Consider the following 19,260-nt stretch of genomic DNA (forward strand, 5'->3'; position numbering starts at 1 on the left):
GTAACAATGCAGGAGGAGTGTGTAACATATAACAGTTTATACAATGCAGGGGTCAGGAGTGTGTAAAATATAACAGTATATACAATGCAAGGGTCAGGAGTATATAATATAACAGTGTATATGATGCAGGGGTCAGGAGTATATAATATATAACAGTGTATACAACGCAGGGGTCAGGAGTATATAATATATGTGTATACAGTGCAGGGGTCAGGCGTATATAATATATATAACAATGTATACAATGCAGGGGTCAGGAGTGTGTAACATATAACAGTTTAGTGCAGGGGTTGGGAAAATCATCCATAAAATATAAATATAAAAGATTATAAAAAACAGACAAAAAGATACAGAAAACTATTTTTTTTTATTATTTACAATCCCTTCCTACAAAAAAAATCTGTAATATTACAAAAATATTGGTCTGGTAAGCGGATCCGATATATACAGACAATACACAGCCATATACACTTCAAGTATTTCCACGTTCAGCCATCTTCCCTACTCGGGGGGTCATCACATCATACAAAGAATGGGGGGGGGGGGGGGGTATAGGGAGAAAACGGCAGGAACAGAGCCGGGAGAACCCCCAGAAGCGACAACTGACTCCACTGTGCACAACATACACATTACAATCTTTGTACAATCTTCTATAGATTTATCGGATACCCAACCAATCAGGCCGGCCCTTGCACTAGATTGGTTGTTGGTCGAGCTATAGGAGGTTTCCCCTAAAATCCATCATCGGCTTCACTGCAACAGGCACCCCCTTTCCACCGGGTTTAATACCGTCCCCCCGAATGAGAGACCCCCCCCCCCCCCACACACACACACAACCGGCTCAGTGTTTGGGAGACTTCGGTTAACGGTGAAGACATTGCCGTCTCTGCCGGGGGCAATTTGATTATCAGCTCTTTAGATATATAAACAACCCACAGCATAGTAGTAAATCTGCTTAAAAAAAAAAAAAAAAAAAAAAAAGCTGGAAATGTTTTTGGCGGGGGGGGGGGAGAAGAGGGGCTGTGCGCCGCCTCCGATTGGTCAGTCGTGTTGTTCGATCTCCCGCTGTTCAGGTCCATTTACAACACAGGCTACTCACAGCATAGCAGCAAATCCGCTTTCAGAAAATCTGAGCATTTTCCTGGGTAAAGTCCAATAATCACAGGTAACATTTCTCATTTGTGTTTAGCCGTAAATATAATATATTATTATTTGAAATTTTTTAAATCTATATAAAACACTCTATAAAAGGCCTTCAAACGAGTCAGTGTAGGTTTTGGAGCACAGCGCCCCCTGGCAGGTTTGTGGAACGTGCAAAAGAGAATTTCTAGCAAACGGAACGTGTTGCCAGATGTAAAAAAAAATGTATTTTATGCTTCAAATATCCATAAAAATGGATTCCCCAGAATGTAGAATATTAATTTGGGGGGCGGAGACAAACTGCAGAGGAGAATTCTCGCCATTGTGAGGGGGGCGGAGACAAACTGTCTCTGCCCCTCCCACAATGGTGAGGTTTCCCACAGTAGTTTGTGTCTCTGCCCCTCCCACAATGGTGAGGTTTCTACTCCAAAAACTACTGCAGGGAAATCTCACCATTGTGGGAGGGGCAGAGACACAAACTACTGCGGGAAAACTCACCATTGTGGGAGGGGCAGAGACACAAACTACTGCAGGAAATCTCACCATTGTGGGAGGGGCAGAGACACAAGCTACTGCAGGAAATCTCAGCATTGTGGGAGGGGCAGAGAAACAAACTACTGCAGGAAATCTCACCATTGTGGGAGGGGCAGAGAAACAAACTACTGCAGGAAATCTCACCATTGTGGGAGGGGCAGAGAAACAAACTACTGCAGGAAATCTCACCATTGTGGGAGGGGCAGAGACACAAACTACTGCAGGAAATCTCACCATTGTGGGAGGGGCAGAGACACAAACTACTGCAGGAAATCTCTCCATTGTGGGAGGGGCAGAGACACAAACTACTGCAGGAAATCTCACCATTGTGGGAGGGGCAGAGACACAAACTACTGCAGGAAATCTCACCATTGTGGGAGGGGCAGAGACACAAACTACTGCAGGAAATATCACCATTGTGGGAGGGGCAGAGACACAAATTACTGCAGGAAATCTCCCCATTGTGGGAGGGGCAGAGACACAAACTACTGCAGGAAATCTCCCCATTGTGGGAGGGGCAGAGACACAAACTACTGCAGGGAAATCTCCCCATTGTGGGAGGGGCAGAGACACAACTACTGCAGGAAATCTCAGCATTGTGGGAGGGGCAGAGACACAACTACTGCAGGAAATCTCACTATTGTGGGAGGGGCAGAGACACAAACTACTGCAGGGAAATATTGAGGTCACTGGGAAAGCAGACATTGGGGGGTGATTTTACCCAGCAGGAGACAGAAGAAGGAACTAAAATATTTCCCTATTGGACGATAAAAACAAATCTTTTTTCCAGGCACATACGGCTCTGTGCTGCTCCACCAATAATAATAAATAGTGTCTTAAAATTGTCCTTTTATTGGTCGTTGATAGGAGCCGGTCTGGTCCTCCTACTGCCTGCAGTTCATCGTCTGTACTTGTGCAACTCATAACAATCTCACGTGGTCCGTTTTGTTTTGGTCCTATTCATTGTGTCTTCACACGGTGCAAATGGCACATTCTGGGGGTTCCAGGGACTCCAGATCTAGGGGACCGACAACCTTTCAGTTCCAGTTTTTTGAGGTTCTCCTCAGAGCTTTAGGAGGAAGTTTCATATCGGCCCTCAGAGTACACCACCATAATCCTCGTCTTCCTGGGACGACTCTTCCTCCAGCTCATCCTCCGATGCGGGGGGTGCCGGCAGGAAAGGCAGGTCCTGGTCCAGGTTGACGTAGGTCACATTCAGATTGATGTAGTGATCTCCCATAAGGGAGTTGGAAATGGTCTCCATCTCGTTGACCAGTTGGGTGAAGGTCGGTCGCTCATCTGGGTGTGGGCTCCAGCATTGCAACATGAGGGTGTATCTGCAGGGACACAGAGGAGGATAGAGGATCAAACAGGGACACAGAGAAGGACAGAGGATCAAACCGAGATACAGAGAAGGACAGAGGATCAAACCGAGACACAGAGAAGGACGGAGGATCAAACCGAGACACAGAGAAGGACAGAGGATCAAACCGAGACACAGAGAAGGACAGAGGATCAAACCGAGACACAGAGAAGGACAGAGGATCAAACCGAGACACAGAGAAGGACAGAGGATCAAACCGAGACACAGAGAAGGACAGAGGATCAAACCGAGACACAGAGAAGGACAGAGGATCAAACCGAGACACAGAGAAGGACAGAGGATCAAACCGAGACACAGAGAAGGACAGAGGATCAAACCGAGACACAGAGAAGGACAGAGGATCAAACCGAGACACAGAGAAGGACAGAGGATCAAACCGAGACACAGAGAAGGACAGAGGATCAAACCGAGACACAGAGAAGGACAGAGGATCAAACCGAGACACAGAGAAGGACAGAGGATCAAACCGAGACACAGAGAAGGACGGAGGATCAAACCGAGACACAGAGAAGGACAGAGGATCAAACCAAGACACAGAGAAGGACAGAGGATCAAACCGAGACACAGAGAAGGACAGAGGATCAAACCGAGACACAGAGAAGGACGGAGGATCAAACCGAGACACAGAGAAGGACGGAGGATCAAACCGAGACACAGAGAAGGACAGAGGATCAAACCGAGACACAGAGAAGGACGGAGGATCAAACCGAGACACAGAGAAGGACAGAGGATCAAACCAAGACACAGAGAAGGACAGAGGATCAAACCAAGACACAGAGAAGGACGGAGGATCAAACCGAGACACAGAGAAGGACAGAGGATCAAACCGAGACACAGAGAAGGACAGAGGATCAAACCGAGACACAGAGAAGGACAGAGGATCAAACCGAGACACAGAGAAGGACGGAGGATCAAACCGAGACACAGAGAAGGACGGAGGATCAAACCGAGACACAGAGAAGGACAGAGGATCAAACCGAGACACAGAGAAGGACAGAGGATCAAACCGAGACACAGAGAAGGACGGAGGATCAAACCGAGACACAGAGAAGGACGGAGGATCAAACCGAGACACAGAGAAGGACGGAGGATCAAACCGAGACACAGAGAAGGACAGAGGATCAAACCGAGACACAGAGAAGGACGGAGGATCAAACCGAGACACAGAGAAGGACAGAGGATCAAACCGAGACACAGAGAAGGACAGAGGATCAAACCGAGACACAGAGAAGGACAGAGGATCAAACCGAGACACAGAGAAGGACAGAGGATCAAACCGAGACACAGAGAAGGACAGAGGATCAAAGCGAGACACAGAGAAGGACAGAGGATCAAACCGAGACACAGAGAAGGACAGAGGATCAAACCGAGACACAGAGAAGGACAGAGGATCAAACCAAGACACAGAGAAGGACAGAGGATTAAACAGAGACACAGAGAAGGACGGAGGATCAAACCGAGACACAGAGAAGGACGGAGGATCAAACCGAGACACAGAGAAGGACGGAGGATCAAACCGAGACACAGAGAAGGACAGAGGATCAAACCGAGACACAGAGAAGGACAGAGGATCAAACCGAGACACAGAGAAGGACGGAGGATCAAACCGAGACACAGAGAAGGACAGAGGATCAAACCGAGACACAGAGGATCAAACCGAGACACAGAGAAGGACAGAGGATCAAACCGAGACACAGAGAAGGACAGAGGATCAAACCGAGACACAGAAGGACAGAGGATCAAACCCAAACACAGAGGACAGAGGACAGAGGATCAAACCGAGACACAGAGAAGGACAGAGGATCAAACCGAGACACAGAGAAGGACAGAGGATCAAACCCAAACACAGAGAAGGACGGAGGATCAAACCAAGACACAGAGGATGAAACAGAGTTTCTAATATACGTTTACTCTGTTCGGGAAAGTGGTTGCCACCATCCCTACTCATATAATTGACTTGGAAAAAAAAACCTTATGGGATTTTGATGGAAACCAAAAAATAAAAGATAACATAACTATTTATATAAAAAAACACTTTTTATTACAAATTCTCTAAAATGACATAGCCTTATTAAAAACACATATGGCCAATGAAAAGGATGGAGGATGAAACACAGAGGAGGACAGAGGATCAGAGACGGAGAGGAGGACAGAGGATCAGAGACGGAGAGGAGGACAGAGGATCAGAGACACAGAGGAGGACAGAGGATCACAGACACAGAGGAGGACAGAGGATCACAGACACAGAGGAGGACAGAGGATCACAGACACAGAGGAGGACAGAGGATCAGAGACACAGAGGAGGACAGAGGATCACAGAGGAGGACAGAGGATCACAGACACAGAGGAGGACAGAGGATCAGAGACACAGAGGAGGACAGAGGATCACAGACACAGAGGAGGACAGAGGATCACAGACACAGAGGAGGACAGAGGATCAGAGACACAGAGGAGGAGGATAGAGGATCACAGACACAGAGGAGGACAGAGGATCACAGACACAGAGGAGGACAGAGGATCATAGACGGAGAGGAGGATAGAGGATCACAGACGGAGAGGAGGATAGAGGATCACAGACACAGAGGACAACAGAGAATGAAACAGGGACTAGGCCTTTGCCTGGAGGAGCTGAAGCAGAGTCCTGTTCAGATAGTTGCCCATCTGAGCTTAGGAAAGGTCTGAATGCAGAGCCCGAAAATACTTAAACTTTGGCACCCATCAGGGTCTACAGAGTTCTACAAGGTCAAAAGATACTAGAAGATACTACCAAGTGGAGTGATTTTTGCTGCTGTTTTTTGAGTATCCTGTACCTCTAACCCTCTCCGTAGACAATGGGGCCAATTTTTTTTGCAAGATTGGAGACCTTGATGTCCGATTGTTGCTACCGGAGGGTAAATGGGGGCGTCTGGGTGCAGGGTACAGCCCATTAAAAGCCAGCTGCCCCCCCCCCCCCCCCCCCAGGATGTCACAGTGAAAGAGGACAAATATATGGCCAATTAGGTCTTCTAAAAAAGGGAAAATAATTGGCAAAAAGTGGCACAGACTCCAACACCTTCCTCCAGCTCCTCCAAGCGTGGTCATGGGCAGAGATGTGGCAAAGTAGAGGTACTCACAGTGGGTCCGGGCAGTACTCTGGCTGTGGGAGGCGTCTCCCCCTGTACAGGTATCGGGTGATGTCATAGGGGTCTACGTCTGGATATGGAGGGGCTCCCCGAGTCATCAGCTCCCACAGCAGCACCCCGAATGACCACTGCGGGAAAAAATATATATAATTATTATTCCACATAGAGACCAATATGCTTCATACTGATGTCCCATAAGTCCCCAGTTTCTGTAACGACTGGATTACTCACCACATCACTCTTGGTGGTGAATTTCTGCGTCTGTAAACTCTCCAGCGCCATCCACTTCACCGGCAGACGAGCGTTTTTATGACGACGCACACTGTAGTATTCCTTGTCAAAGACATCCCGGGCCAGACCAAAATCTGCCACCTTCACCCTGTAGGCGTCATCCAGCCTGAAAAAACACGACAGCCCAATTCAATGTTGTGACACCTATCTACCGCCTGTAAACAGGTTCTCTTCCTGCTGTCTGGGAACGGACATAATGTACCGACTTACTAACTCTCTCTTTGGGCCCACATCCAATCACTGTCCAGATCTTCACCCTGTGACATTTCCAGAATTCGCCCCTCCCACACACGAATTCGCTCCCTGGATATCTCTTACTTTAACTATTGCAGCTCCCGCCCCATTGACCTACCTCTACACAGACTATCCCATTTCAATCTATTATGAATACTGCTGCCGGACCCATCTACCTTATTAACCGCTCAGTGTCTTCCACCCCTCTCTGCCAATCCCTCTATTGGCCCTTCCTCAGTGTCCTCCACCCCTCTCAGCCCATCCCTCCATTGGTCTCCACTAAGTGTCCTCCACTACTCTCTGTTCATCCCTTCATTGGTCTCCATTCAGTGTCTCCTCCACCCCTCTCTGTCAAGCCTTCCATTGGCTCTTGGTCAGTGTCCTCCACCCTTTTCTGCCAATCCCTCCATTGGTCTCCACTAAGTGTCATCCGCTACTCTCTGTCTATCCCTCCATTGGTCTCCACTGTCATCCGCTACTCTCTGTCTATCCCTTCATTGGTCTCCACTCAGTGTCTCCTCCACCCCTCTCTGTCAATGCTTCCATTGGCTTTTGGTCAGTGTCCTCCACCCCTTTCTGCCAATCCCTCCATTGGTCTCCACTCAGTGTCTCCTCCACCCCTCTCTGTCAATGCTTCCATTGGCTTTTGGTCAGTGTCCTCCACCCCTTTCTGCCAATCCCTCCATTGGTCTCTACTCAGTGTTCTCCATCCCTCTCTGCCAATCCCTTCACTGACTTCTGATCACCAAAGATGAACATTTAAAAATCCCAACAACAATGTACAAAACCATGTACAGCTCTGCCCCCAGCTAAATCAACAACCTCACCTCCATATCTTCAATCCTCAAATCCAAATCCAAGCTCCAAGTCATCCTCTCTGCCGCCCAAAAGACCTCCTGCTCTCTAGATCCTTCATCAACACCTCCTGCTCTCTAAATTCTTCATCAACACCTCCTGCTCTCTAGATCCTTCATCAACACCTCCTGCTCTCTAGATCCTTCATCAACACCTCCTGCTCTCTAGATCCTTCATCAACACCTCCTGCTCTCTAGATCCTTCATCAACACCTCCTGCTCTCTAGATCGTTCATCAACACCTCCTGCTCTCTAGATCCTTCATCAACACCTCATGCTCTCTAGATCCTTCATCAACACCTCCTGCTCTCTAGATCCTTCATCAACACCTCCTGCTCTCTAGATCCTTCATCAACACCTCCTGCTCTCTAGATCCTTCATCAACACCTCCTGCTCTCTAGATCCTTCATCAACACCTCCTGCTCTCTAGATCCTTCATCAACACCTCCTGCTCTCTAGATCCTTCATCAACACCTCCTGCTCTCTAGATCCTTCATCAACACCTCCTGCTCTCTAGATCATTCATGAACACCTCCTGCTCTCTAGAGTCTTCATCAACACCTCCCGGACTTCTAAAGAATCTCTCCCATCCTCTGGAACTCCCTACCCTAACCTGTCTAGCTATTTCTGACTCTGCCTATAGGCTATTCCTGAAAACATCTCAACTCATCTATCTCTGGGAAGCCTATCCCACCTCTGCCTAACAACTGAATTTTTACCCATAGATATTGTAAAGCTCTTTGCAAACTGTTGGCACTATATAAATCAATAATAATGTAGCGCTGGCTCCTGACGAGCACGTGCTATATGTTTTTTTCAAATTAACATTCCTAAAACCACAGTTGGGTTTTAGGGCTAATTATGCTAAATTATGGTTTCAGTACCAGTCTAGTTGAATTGCACTGAGTTCTCCTTGGCCGCAGGTGTTGCTGTCACCGCTGGCAAGTGTGAAAACGCAGTTTAGCTAGGCGTATTGAGTGCCATCCTTTCTCGGAACCAGCCCAGTGGGAGTGTCAAACTGCTGTGCATTCTGGGAGGTGGTATTTAAGGTACTGACATCATGTTCTTCTGGGTTCCGGTCCAGAAGATCCTTCTGTCTGTTTGGTCCTGGTCCTCCTGACCAGCCCCCATGGCCCTCCTGGCCTGGGGTGCGGATCCATGCAATTCCGAGTCTCGGGGCTGGATAGCGCCGAGGCGAAGCAACTGCAGGGACAGGCCTGAATGGATACAAGGCCATAATGATTCAAAGGTGGTCCGGTGCCGTCTCATCTGAGGAGAGGCCCAGCAACTAGAGAAGCATCCAGGGGAGGACTCTTCGGGAGAAGACCATGCACAAGGCTGGCTTCTCTGAAGGAGCCTGGAGGCTCAGTTGAAGGACACTTTGTGGATCTACACTCATACGGTATCGCCGGACCGGCTGAGAGATACTGGTACCATATGATAGTTCTCTAAATATGTCTATGTCCCTCAGTTACATTCAAGTCTGTGGCAGAGACTTTGCTTTACTTAACACCCTGCCGGCTGCTAGGCCTGGTGAGAGGAGGTCTATCCGGAGGTTGTGAGAATCCAGCTGTGAAACGTTTATTCTCTGGATTTCTTCTAAAAGAGACTATTTCTGCAGTTCCAAAAGTAACTGAACTTCCTTCCTAACCCTCTACCCTTCATTAACCACTTCAATACAGGACACTTAAACATCTTCCTGCCCAGACCAATTTTCAGCTTTCAGCGCTGTCGCACTTTGAATGACAATTGCGCGGTCATGCTACACTGTACCCAAATGAAATTTTAATCATTTTTTTCCCACAAATAGAGCTTTCTTTTGGTGGTATTTGATCACCTCTACGGTTTTTATTTTTTGCGCTACAAATAAAAAAATACCGAAAATTTTGAAAAAAAAAATGTTTTTTTTGTTTCAGTTACAAAACTTTGTAAATAAGTACGTTTTCTCCTTCACTGATGGGCACTGATGGGGTTACACTGATGGGCACTGATAAGGCAGCACTGATGGGCACCAATGATGTGACACCAATGAAGTGGCACTGATGAGGTGGCATTGATGGACACTGATATGTGGCACTGATAGGCGGCACTGATAGGCGGCACGGATGGGCGGCACGGATGGGCGACACGGATGGGCGACACGGATGGGCACTAATAGGTGGCACAAATTGGCACTGATAGCTGGCACGGATTGGCATGGATGGGCGGCACAGATGGCCATGGATAGGCGGCACAGGTGGGCACTCATAGGCAGCACAGGTGGGCACTCATAGGCAGCACAGGTGGGCACTCATAGGCAGCACAGGTGGGCACTCATAGGCAGCACAGGTGGGCACTCATAGGCGGCATTGGTGTTATACTATACTAATGGATGCCAATCAGTGCCAAACAATAATGCATGCCAATCAGTGATGCCCATTGTGGGCACTGATTGGCATCCATTATGGGCACTGATTGGCATCCATTGTGCTGACTGGCATCCCTGGTGGTCTAGGGAGGATTACCTTTTGCTGGGCATCCCTGGTGGCATCCCTGGTGGTCCAGTGTGGGCATCCTCGGGGGGGCTGTGCTGATAATCGATCAGCACAGACCCCCCCCTGTCAGAGGAGCAGCCGATCGGCTCTCCTCTACTCGCGTCTGACAGACGCGAGTGAGGAAAAGCCAATCACCGGCTCTTCCTATTTACACTGTGATCAGCTGTGATTGGACACGGCTGATCACGTGGTAAAGAGTCTCCGTTGGAGACTCTTTACCGAGATCGTAGTTGCCGGGTGTCAAACTGACACCCCGCAACAACGATCGCCGCGATGCGTGCCCCCGGGGGCGCACAGCGGCTCATAATCCTGATCACGTCATATGACGTCCGATCAGGATTATGAAACCACTTTGCCACCGTCAATTGCCTATAGGGCGGGCGGCAAGTGGTTAAGAAACTGTGTTGTCTTCTAAATCAATAATCCAAAAGAGGATCCAGTGTCAGTTTCTGCATTTCTTTAGGCCATCTACCAATGGAACCCCAAGACGGAGGCAAGGTCAAGAAGGTAGCGGTAAGCCCAATAAAACCAGCAGCTCCTCCGGGGGGTTAGTGCTATAATAATAATTCCCGTATTATAAATATTAACCCCTTCCCGCCGAGCGTACGCAGATGTGCGTACTCAGCTTCCGGGGGTTATACCGGGATGATGCCGGCACCTGCAAGCATCATCCCGGTACAGTTTTTCTGAGCGGGCGATTGGCTTTCCAGCCATAACAACTGATACGGCTAAAAACCGCTCGGCTGTTATGCCGGAGGAGCGGGAGGGGACGTCCCCCCCCTTCCGCCGCTCTTACCGGTGCTCCCGCTCAATTAGGAGCACCGATCTGACATCCGCCACTTCCAGCGGCTAGGGAGGGACTGGAATGACGCCGTAAGTGGTGTTATTCCAGTATCCTAATTGTAAACACGGAAGCGACGTCATGACGTCACTTCCTGTTTACTCGGCTGCCAATGGCACCGGATTTAAAAAAAATATACAGTATTCAGAATCGCCGTTTTCGGCGATCTGAATACTTTGAAGTGTAAAGGAGGGGTGGGGGGTCTTTTAGACCCCCCGGTCCCTCCATAAAGAGTACCTGTCACCACCTATTACTGTCGCAAGGGATGTTTACATTCCCTGTGGCAACAATAAAAGTGATAAAAAAACAATAAAAAAAAAAAAAAAAACAAACAAACAATTTATTAATATTAAAATAAATAATAATTTTTTTTTTTTTTAAAGCGCCCCCCCCCCCCCTGTCCCCGCGAGCTCGTGCAGCAAAGAAAACGCATACGGAAGTCGCGCCCGCATATGTAAACGGTGTTCAAATCACACATGTGAGGTATCGCCGTGATCGTCAGAGTGAGAGCAATAATTCTAGCACTAGACCTCCTCTGTAACTCTAACCTGGTAACCGGAATTTTTTTTTAAATCGTCGCCTATTGAGATTTTTAGGTACCGTAGTTTGTCGTCATTCCACGAGTGCGTGCAATTATAAAGTGTTACATGTTTGGTATCTATTTATTTATTAACATTATCTTTCACATTATGCAAAAAAAATGGGGCTAATTTTATTCTTTAGTTTTTTTAAAATTCATGAAAGTGTCCCTTTCCCCAAAAAGTTGCGTTTAAAACACCGCTGCACAAATACCGCGTGACATAAAATATTGCAACAATCGCCGTTTTATTCTCTAGAGTCTCTGATTATATATATATATATATAAATGTTTGGGGGTTCTAAGTAATTTTCTAGCAAAAAATATGGATTTTAGCTTGTAAACACCAAATGTCAAAAATAGGCTGTCATGAAAGGGTTAAAGTATAAATCCTGAATAATGATAATAATAATAACAACAAAAATATCAATAGAATTTATATATTAATAATACAATAATCCTGTGTAATAATAATAAAAAAATAATATCATCATCATAATAATTCTAAATTTATAACCAGATTTTCTGCTGTAACTTACAAATATTATAACAGTATTTTAGCCGGCATTTCAAGGACCAATTGGTGAAACTCTTCATCACCAACCCCAGCATTTTTTTCTCCCGACAATCCCCATGTCTAGCCGGTAATGAGAGGTGTCAACCATACGCCCCGTGATCACTCACATGCAGTTCCGTGCCGCCAGATCTCGGTGTACAAACTTCTCCTGGGCCAAATATTCCATTCCCCGGGAAACCTGCAGACCGAACCCGACCAGATCCTTCACCGTGGGGTTCTGCGTGTACAGAGAGGAAGGTTATTATTATTATAAGTTTGAGAATAAAATTGCGGCTGTTGCAATTTTTTTTTTTTTTTTTTTGGTCACATGATATTTCTGCAGCCGTTTATCAAAACGCAAATTTTGAGGGAAAAAAATACATAGTATTTTATTTACATTTTTTTAGGCTCCATTTACACCTGAGCTTACTGGATTTCAGAATCACAGCAAAACACGGGACATTTTTGTGACACCATTATTTCTTAATGGCACCCCAAAAGTGGTGCGGTTTCGAGTGACAAAATCTGCTAAAATCGCACCTAAAATTGCATTGGAGCGGGGGGGGGGGGGGGGGGGGGGAGGTCCATTCAAATGAATTGTGCAGCTCCAAAAACGTGCCATAAAAAAAACACAAAAAAAGCGCGGAGCAACAGGTGTCGCTGCAGTATGCTTAGGTGTGAATGGAGCCTTATTGTTATCTAAAGGAAGATAACACGCCCCCTTGTGTTAGCATTGGGCATGTGCCAGAACCTCTTTATGGAGACATCAGGGGTTTATTAGCAGCTGCTTTACTAGGGGCGTGTTGCCCCCCCCCCCCCCCCCCCCAACACATGCATCCAGCCCTTAATCTCCATGAAGGGCGCCGGACACATTGGATTTCAATGTGGGTTTTTTTCTGAAGCACATGATTAGAGCCTGAGGCTCTAACTGGCTTCAAAAAGGGTGGGCTCGGGGCGCAGTGAGCCCACCCAAATGTGTGACATTAGCGAATTAATATTCCCTAAATGTCTTCCTGCTTCTCCTCCCGGCCAATCAGGAAGCGGGTCTTGAAACCAGATTGGCCAGGGAGTCTTAGGAGGGGAAGCAACGGCCCTGGCTCTTCCCTCGGCAAGCTGCGGGCCATGTGCAGCGAGGAGCAGCAGGTGGAGGGGCGGAGGGGAAGCAACAGCCTATTCCAGCTTCCAGAAGCCCTACCCCGGATCCAGCATTAACACCTTGTCATCGTCCTAAGGTAAGGCCATCAATCACCACCTTCCCCTCTGACCCATCTTGGGGGTAGCACGGTGTGTCCCCCACCCAAAAAGTTGAGCACCAGCCGCCACTGCCCCTGATGTCTCCCTTACCTTCCAAAGCAGCTAACCTCCAAAGCACAGATCATGCTTGCTTAGCTGCTTTCATGGCTGTAACAGCTGGGGAATGACAGCTCTGAAACCGGAAGTGAAAAAATCCTTGTTGCTTCCAGGTTCATGCATTAGAGAGATCGGGGAATGGACGTTCCTCCATCTCCTTTGTGGGAAGCAGTCCTGGGTGCTTAATGCAGTCCTGGAGGAACAGGACAGCCCAGAAACCACCATATATGGTGGCCTGGCTTGGGGGGGGGGGGGGTATTCAAGCTGCTGTAAAAGTAATGCCTCTGGGTGGATTTTTGTGTTACTAATAAAGTTGCATGAAATTCAGTGTAAACACATGTAGATCCGATCTACAAATACAATGGGGAGGATGGACACGTCATGCTGGGGGGACAGTATGCAATCTCTACCTTTCATGGCAGTCTGTAAATCAGTGGTTGCCAACTCATAGATGTAGTGGCCCCTGACAGCTCCAAGGGCCACACATAATTTTCAATATTTGACAGAAAACTGTCAGAGACTTCAGACATACTAGAGGAGATGATCAGAGACTACAGACCTGCAACGGGTGTGGTTGGATGAGGAGTTATTGAGAGACCGGGTACACGCTTTGTAAGACCCCTAAAGATTCCCCATTACTAATGAATGCTTCCATTAATAACAACTGCGGTCTCTAAAGGGCCACATGTGACCCTCAGCCCACAGGTTGGGCCACCAAGGCGGTAGATGAAAGCATAGGCGTGCGCACAGGGTGTGCCAAATGTGACTGGGCACACCCTATTCACCCCGTGCATCACTGGCAGAGCTTCAGGAGGTCACAGGGGCCTCAATTGCAACCCCACCCATATATACATACATGCACATGTGTGTTTGAGCTTTGGGGTGCACACCCTAAATGGATGCACACCTATGGATGAAAGCACGGATGGGGGGAGGCTTTTGTTGGTCAGAACTTCTACAGATTTTCCTGCTACATAGAACATAAAAAGAAGATTTTCTATCATGACTTCCGTTTTACAGATGAGATTTCTCTGGCAGAACACACAGAACATTCTCTTTCTCTCTGGAGATTAATGAGGCCAGCAACGAATGTTCTCTTGGCGTATTCATGGTGTACAGACTCCCCATCCAGAAACTCTGCATTGCCCGTCAACTCCCGCCACCAACAGCAGCCAGAAAGGATCATGACTGGGGGTCTCCTGGGACAAGCTGCACCACAATGCCAACTTCCCAGAGACTTCCAAAGCCCACAGATCTCATTATGGGCACTTCGTATCCCGAACAGTCACTGACATCTCTTACTTCTCTCTTTAGATGCAGAAAATGTCCTAATGACAGCCATTGCAGGAGTCTATGTAAGCAGCGTTGTGTTACTACCTAGAACAGAGGGGGGCAATTCTCTTGATATAAGGAGCCTCAATTGTTACCACTAAACATCATAATATTCAGTGAATGTAATGATTCAGAAAGCTGTCAGAGACTGCAGACATCCTACAGGAGATGGTCAGAGACTGCAGACATACTACAGGAGATGGTCAGAGACTGCAGACATACTACAGGAGATGGTCATAGACTGCAGACATACTACAGGAGATGGTCAGAGACTGCAGACATAGTACAGGAGATGGTCAGAGACTGCAGACATCCTACAGGAGATGGTCAGAGACTGCAGACATAGTACAGGAGATGGTCAGAGACTGCAGACATAGTACAGGAGATGGTCAGAGACTGCAGACATACTACAGGAGATGGTCAGAGACTGCAGACATCCTACAGGAGATGGTCAGAGACTGCAGACATCCTATAGGAGATGGTCAGAGACTGCAGACATACTAGAGGAGATGGTCAGAGACTGCAGACATACTAGAGGAGATGGTCAAAGACTGCAGACATACTACAGGAGATGGTCAGAGACTGCAGATATACTACAGGAGATGGTCAGAGACTGCAGATATACTACAGGAGATGGTCAGAGACTGCAGATATACTACAGGAGATGGTCAGAGACTGCAGATATACTACAGGAAATGGTCAGACTGCAGACATCCTAGAGGAGATGGTATTAGACGTCAGGAAAACGATAGAAATCATTGGTGCCTGTGGACATAATTTGGAAGATAGTCATAGATTAAAGACTTGTTACATGAGACTGTTAGCCCTTGTACACACGGTCGGAGATTCCGACGGAATGTGTCTGATCGGACCGTTTTGTCGGATATTCCGACTGTGTGTGGTCTCCATCGGACTGTTTCCGTCGGAGCATCCGACGGGCCAAGTTTTCCAACTTGTTGGTAACATTTTCAGACAAAATTCTCCGATCGGACATACTCCGATCATGTGTAGAGAATTCCGATCGGACAAAGTGCCACGCATGCTCAGATCAAATTCCTACATCAAAGCTATTGGCTACTAGCCTGAATGTAGTTCCGTCATAACGAAATAACGTCATCACGTTCTGAACGATCGGATTTTCCGACAACTTTGTCCGACCGTGTGTATGCAACAGTTTCAGACAAAATCCGACGGATTTGGTTGTCGGAATCTCCGACCCGTGTGTACAGGGGCTTACAGATCACTTATTACAGTCCATGTTTCCATATTTGTGAAATTATTAGACTATTGTGTGGCTCACTCCACAGTAAGTGCCAAAGATCTGTAGGTTGGGCACTAGGGGTCTACAAGGATCAAAGCCGGTGTCTGTTCTCTCGATCAATCAGAGAGTTTGTAGAATGATGGAGGAAATTTCTCCATGGACTTTATCTTTAAGCAGCCATAGTTGTTCTGACAGAGAATCAGATGGAAATCAGATGGAAGACACAGTGGTGGACTTACTCTGTCCTCGCTGCGGATGAAGTGTCTCAGGTCCCCATGTGACATGTACGGCAGGACCACCAAGGGAAGACCGTCCCGCGGTAAGAATATCCCAGTGAGGGACAAGACATGCGGGTGATGGAAGCTCTTCATCAGGATCCCTTCTCTAAGGAACTCCACCACCTCCTCCACATCCGTTATCCCTAAGAAGATGAGACACAGAGCTCAGACATCATCATAAATTCAAATCCACACTTCCAATAAATGATACAAAGCCTTGATTCTTGGATCAGCCCCTTTGTTCTATAGTTTGGGTTCATAGGCTTCACTGGACCCACCACTGAGTCACTTTATCGATTTCTTCCTCCACGTCTCTTCCTGATTTTTTTTATTTGGCAAGTTCAGAAGTACATATATCCTACCCCAAAATGTCTCTCTCCATTGGCTGGCCCGGTGAGTCTAACTCCGGGTAGACCAAACCTAACCTTAATATTGTAGCAAAGTCTCCGGCCTCTTTAGGCCTAATGGTGACCTCCAGAGTTAAGTACAGCTGACATCCAGGGCCGGGACAAGGGGTGGGGAGGAGAGGCGGCTGCCCCTGGCGCAATGGTCTATTGCAGGGGTAGGGGGCACCCTGACCCTAACCCTAAGGGAAAGGGGGGCGCAGTTTGGCATCTTTGCCCTGGGCGCTGGGTGACCTTGTCCCGGCACTGCTGACATCCTTCAGTGTAGAGTGGGTTACAAGGCATGGTGGGTGTAATGCAAGATGAACAGGTGGGCGCCAGACACTTTTTGAATGCAAAGAGCCTCTTAAAGCGGGAGTTCTACCATTTTTTATTTTTATTAAATACTGCAGCTGCTGACTTTTAAAATATGGACACTTACCCGCCCAACGCGCCTGCGATGTCGGCACCCGAAGCTGATCTCTCGATCGGCTCTCGGGCGCTGCCGCCGCCATCTTCACTATGGGAATCAGGAAGTGAAGCCTTGCGGCTTCACTTCCCGGTTCCCTACTGCGCATGCGCGAGTCGCGCTGCGCAATAAGGATGGTCCCTGTTGTCTCTGGGATCCGTGTGTTTCCCAGCAGACATCGGGGGCCCCGCAGGAAGTGGCGTAAATACCCACAGAATCTGCGGCTATCTATTCCCGGAAGTGGGTGCAAATACCTGTATTATACAGGTATCTGCACCCCCCCCTCCCCCCTGAAAGGTGCCAATTGTGGCACCGGAAGGGGGGGGGGGGGGTTCCAATGAGTGGAAGTTCCACTTTAGGGTGGAGCTCCGCTTTAAACAGAACTGTGTGAGAGAGGGTTATGGTCAGGACACCCTTAGATAGATGCAAAGATAATTAGCAAACTCCGAGACTTCTATAGGTAGACAGCTATACAGGTGAAGGCTTCCAGCCGGACACCACCTCTGTATAGGTAGGATCACTGTCTCCTATGGCAACAATCTTGTAGCTGTTATTAACGGTAATGATATTCAACTATTTGCAACACGAACAAGTTCTCCTTAAGCCCCATACACACTATCAGTTTTTCTGCTGAGTTTTTCCTTCAGATTTACCAAAACCATATAATATGAGGTCAAACCTTAGGAGTTTCAATGTGTATGCAATCAGGCAGGACCTTCCACTACATGGTTTTGGTAAATCTGAAGGAAAAAAAAAATCAGCAGAAAATCTGATAGTGTGTATGGGGCTTTACCCCACACTCACTCACTGTGGGGGTCTTCACTCAACGAGCTCCCAATCTCTCTCTCTAGACTTCAGATCCACTAGCCACTGGATCCTCTGAGCTCTTCCACTTTAGTATCTTCCTCAAGCGTCACCTCCGCTTCCTTGCTGGGTCCCTGGCTTGGCAGTCCCAGATACTCTTCAAGCTTCACCCCCCCAGCTGACATGTTAGGTCCCTGGCTTGGCACTCACTGATGCTCCACAAGCATCACCTCTGCTGTCCCGCTGGGTCCCTGACTTGGTACTGGCTGAAGTTTTCCCACTTCTTCACCATCCCCGGCTGGCGAGAACTCTGCTCTGGTACTGGCCTCAGCTCACTGACTTTGGTCTCCGGTAGCAAGGTGGACGGTCCCTTATTGGCGACACATTCCCCTCTACCTCCAACCACGACTGGTTCCCCGGCCAATGGAACCATTACTCGCGGGTTTGGAGTACAAGCCCACAGTCCCAACCCTAGGCTGCTCTCCTGCTTCTGGATAGGCCCCTCAGACAGCCTAGCAGCCAGATGTCCCTGGGATAGGCCTAAGGCTTATGGCCTAGCAGATGGGGGCAACATAGCACACGTCCACCCAGACAGCTGTCCAGGTGGCACAGAACAGTGATCACCTGACTCCACCCAAATAAATTGGTTCTCCCAGCAGGCCAAGGGACCCAAGAAAATCCCTGTCCATTGGCTGAGACATCCCTTTCATTTCTAATCTGTCCTTGCTATGCCCTTGTCTTATCTAATGCCACCAGATACCCGGCCACATAGTGACAGAAGAGAGAAGTGCAGCAATTCCAGAATTAGGGCAAAATCAATTGATCTCCTAACAATTGGCCAAGGCAACTACCACCTGGCAACTAAATTCGATAGCAACCCTTCGTAAACATCAGGGTGCTACACTACATCTAATAACAGTCATTGAAGATAACAGTGACTCCACCCAAATCTGCAAATGGGTTAAATGCCCCAGGATGCCCCAGCTGCAGGACTCCCACTGTCAGATGGGTCCCCTGATGACCCCAGAATATGGCAACCGTGCAGAAGCCCCTATATATGTGCTCACTGTTGAGAGACTTGACAGCGCAATGCACTTCCCGGCCGTCCTCTTCACAGTACGTCCCATGGTACACACTGCCAAAATGTCCTACAAAGAGAGTATAAAGCTAAATCAGAAGAGGATCATAAGTACAAATACCAAAATCCCCACCCCCCCTACATATTGTTTTATACAAACAAATTATCCCAGCTCTCATCCTGGTGTTCCCCCCCATGAAGGTTTTCATTTGGTGGTTAGGTAGCAGTTTAGACATCC

General features: G+C 47.9%; 1 protein-coding gene across 1 annotated transcript in view; it reads right to left on the bottom strand.

Moving 5' to 3' along the window:
- Positions 1 to 348: 348 nt before the first annotated feature.
- Positions 349 to 19,260, bottom strand: part of LOC143927111 (macrophage-stimulating protein receptor-like) — a gene marked incomplete at its 5' end in the record, with an annotated part of 129,705 nt that continues 110,793 nt past the window's right edge. The window contains 6 exon segments of the mRNA XM_077451066.1: positions 349 to 3,011; positions 6,172 to 6,308; positions 6,412 to 6,577; positions 12,196 to 12,305; positions 16,250 to 16,431; positions 19,012 to 19,092. Coding sequence (XP_077307192.1) covers positions 2,771 to 3,011; positions 6,172 to 6,308; positions 6,412 to 6,577; positions 12,196 to 12,305; positions 16,250 to 16,431; positions 19,012 to 19,092 — 917 coding nt within the window.

The sequence above is a fragment of the Lithobates pipiens genome, unplaced genomic scaffold (assembly GCF_037356315.1).
Source record: "Lithobates pipiens isolate NorthernLeopardFrog02 unplaced genomic scaffold, aLitPip1_a1.2 Scaffold_23, whole genome shotgun sequence".
Classification (NCBI taxonomy): domain Eukaryota; kingdom Metazoa; phylum Chordata; class Amphibia; order Anura; family Ranidae; genus Lithobates; species Lithobates pipiens.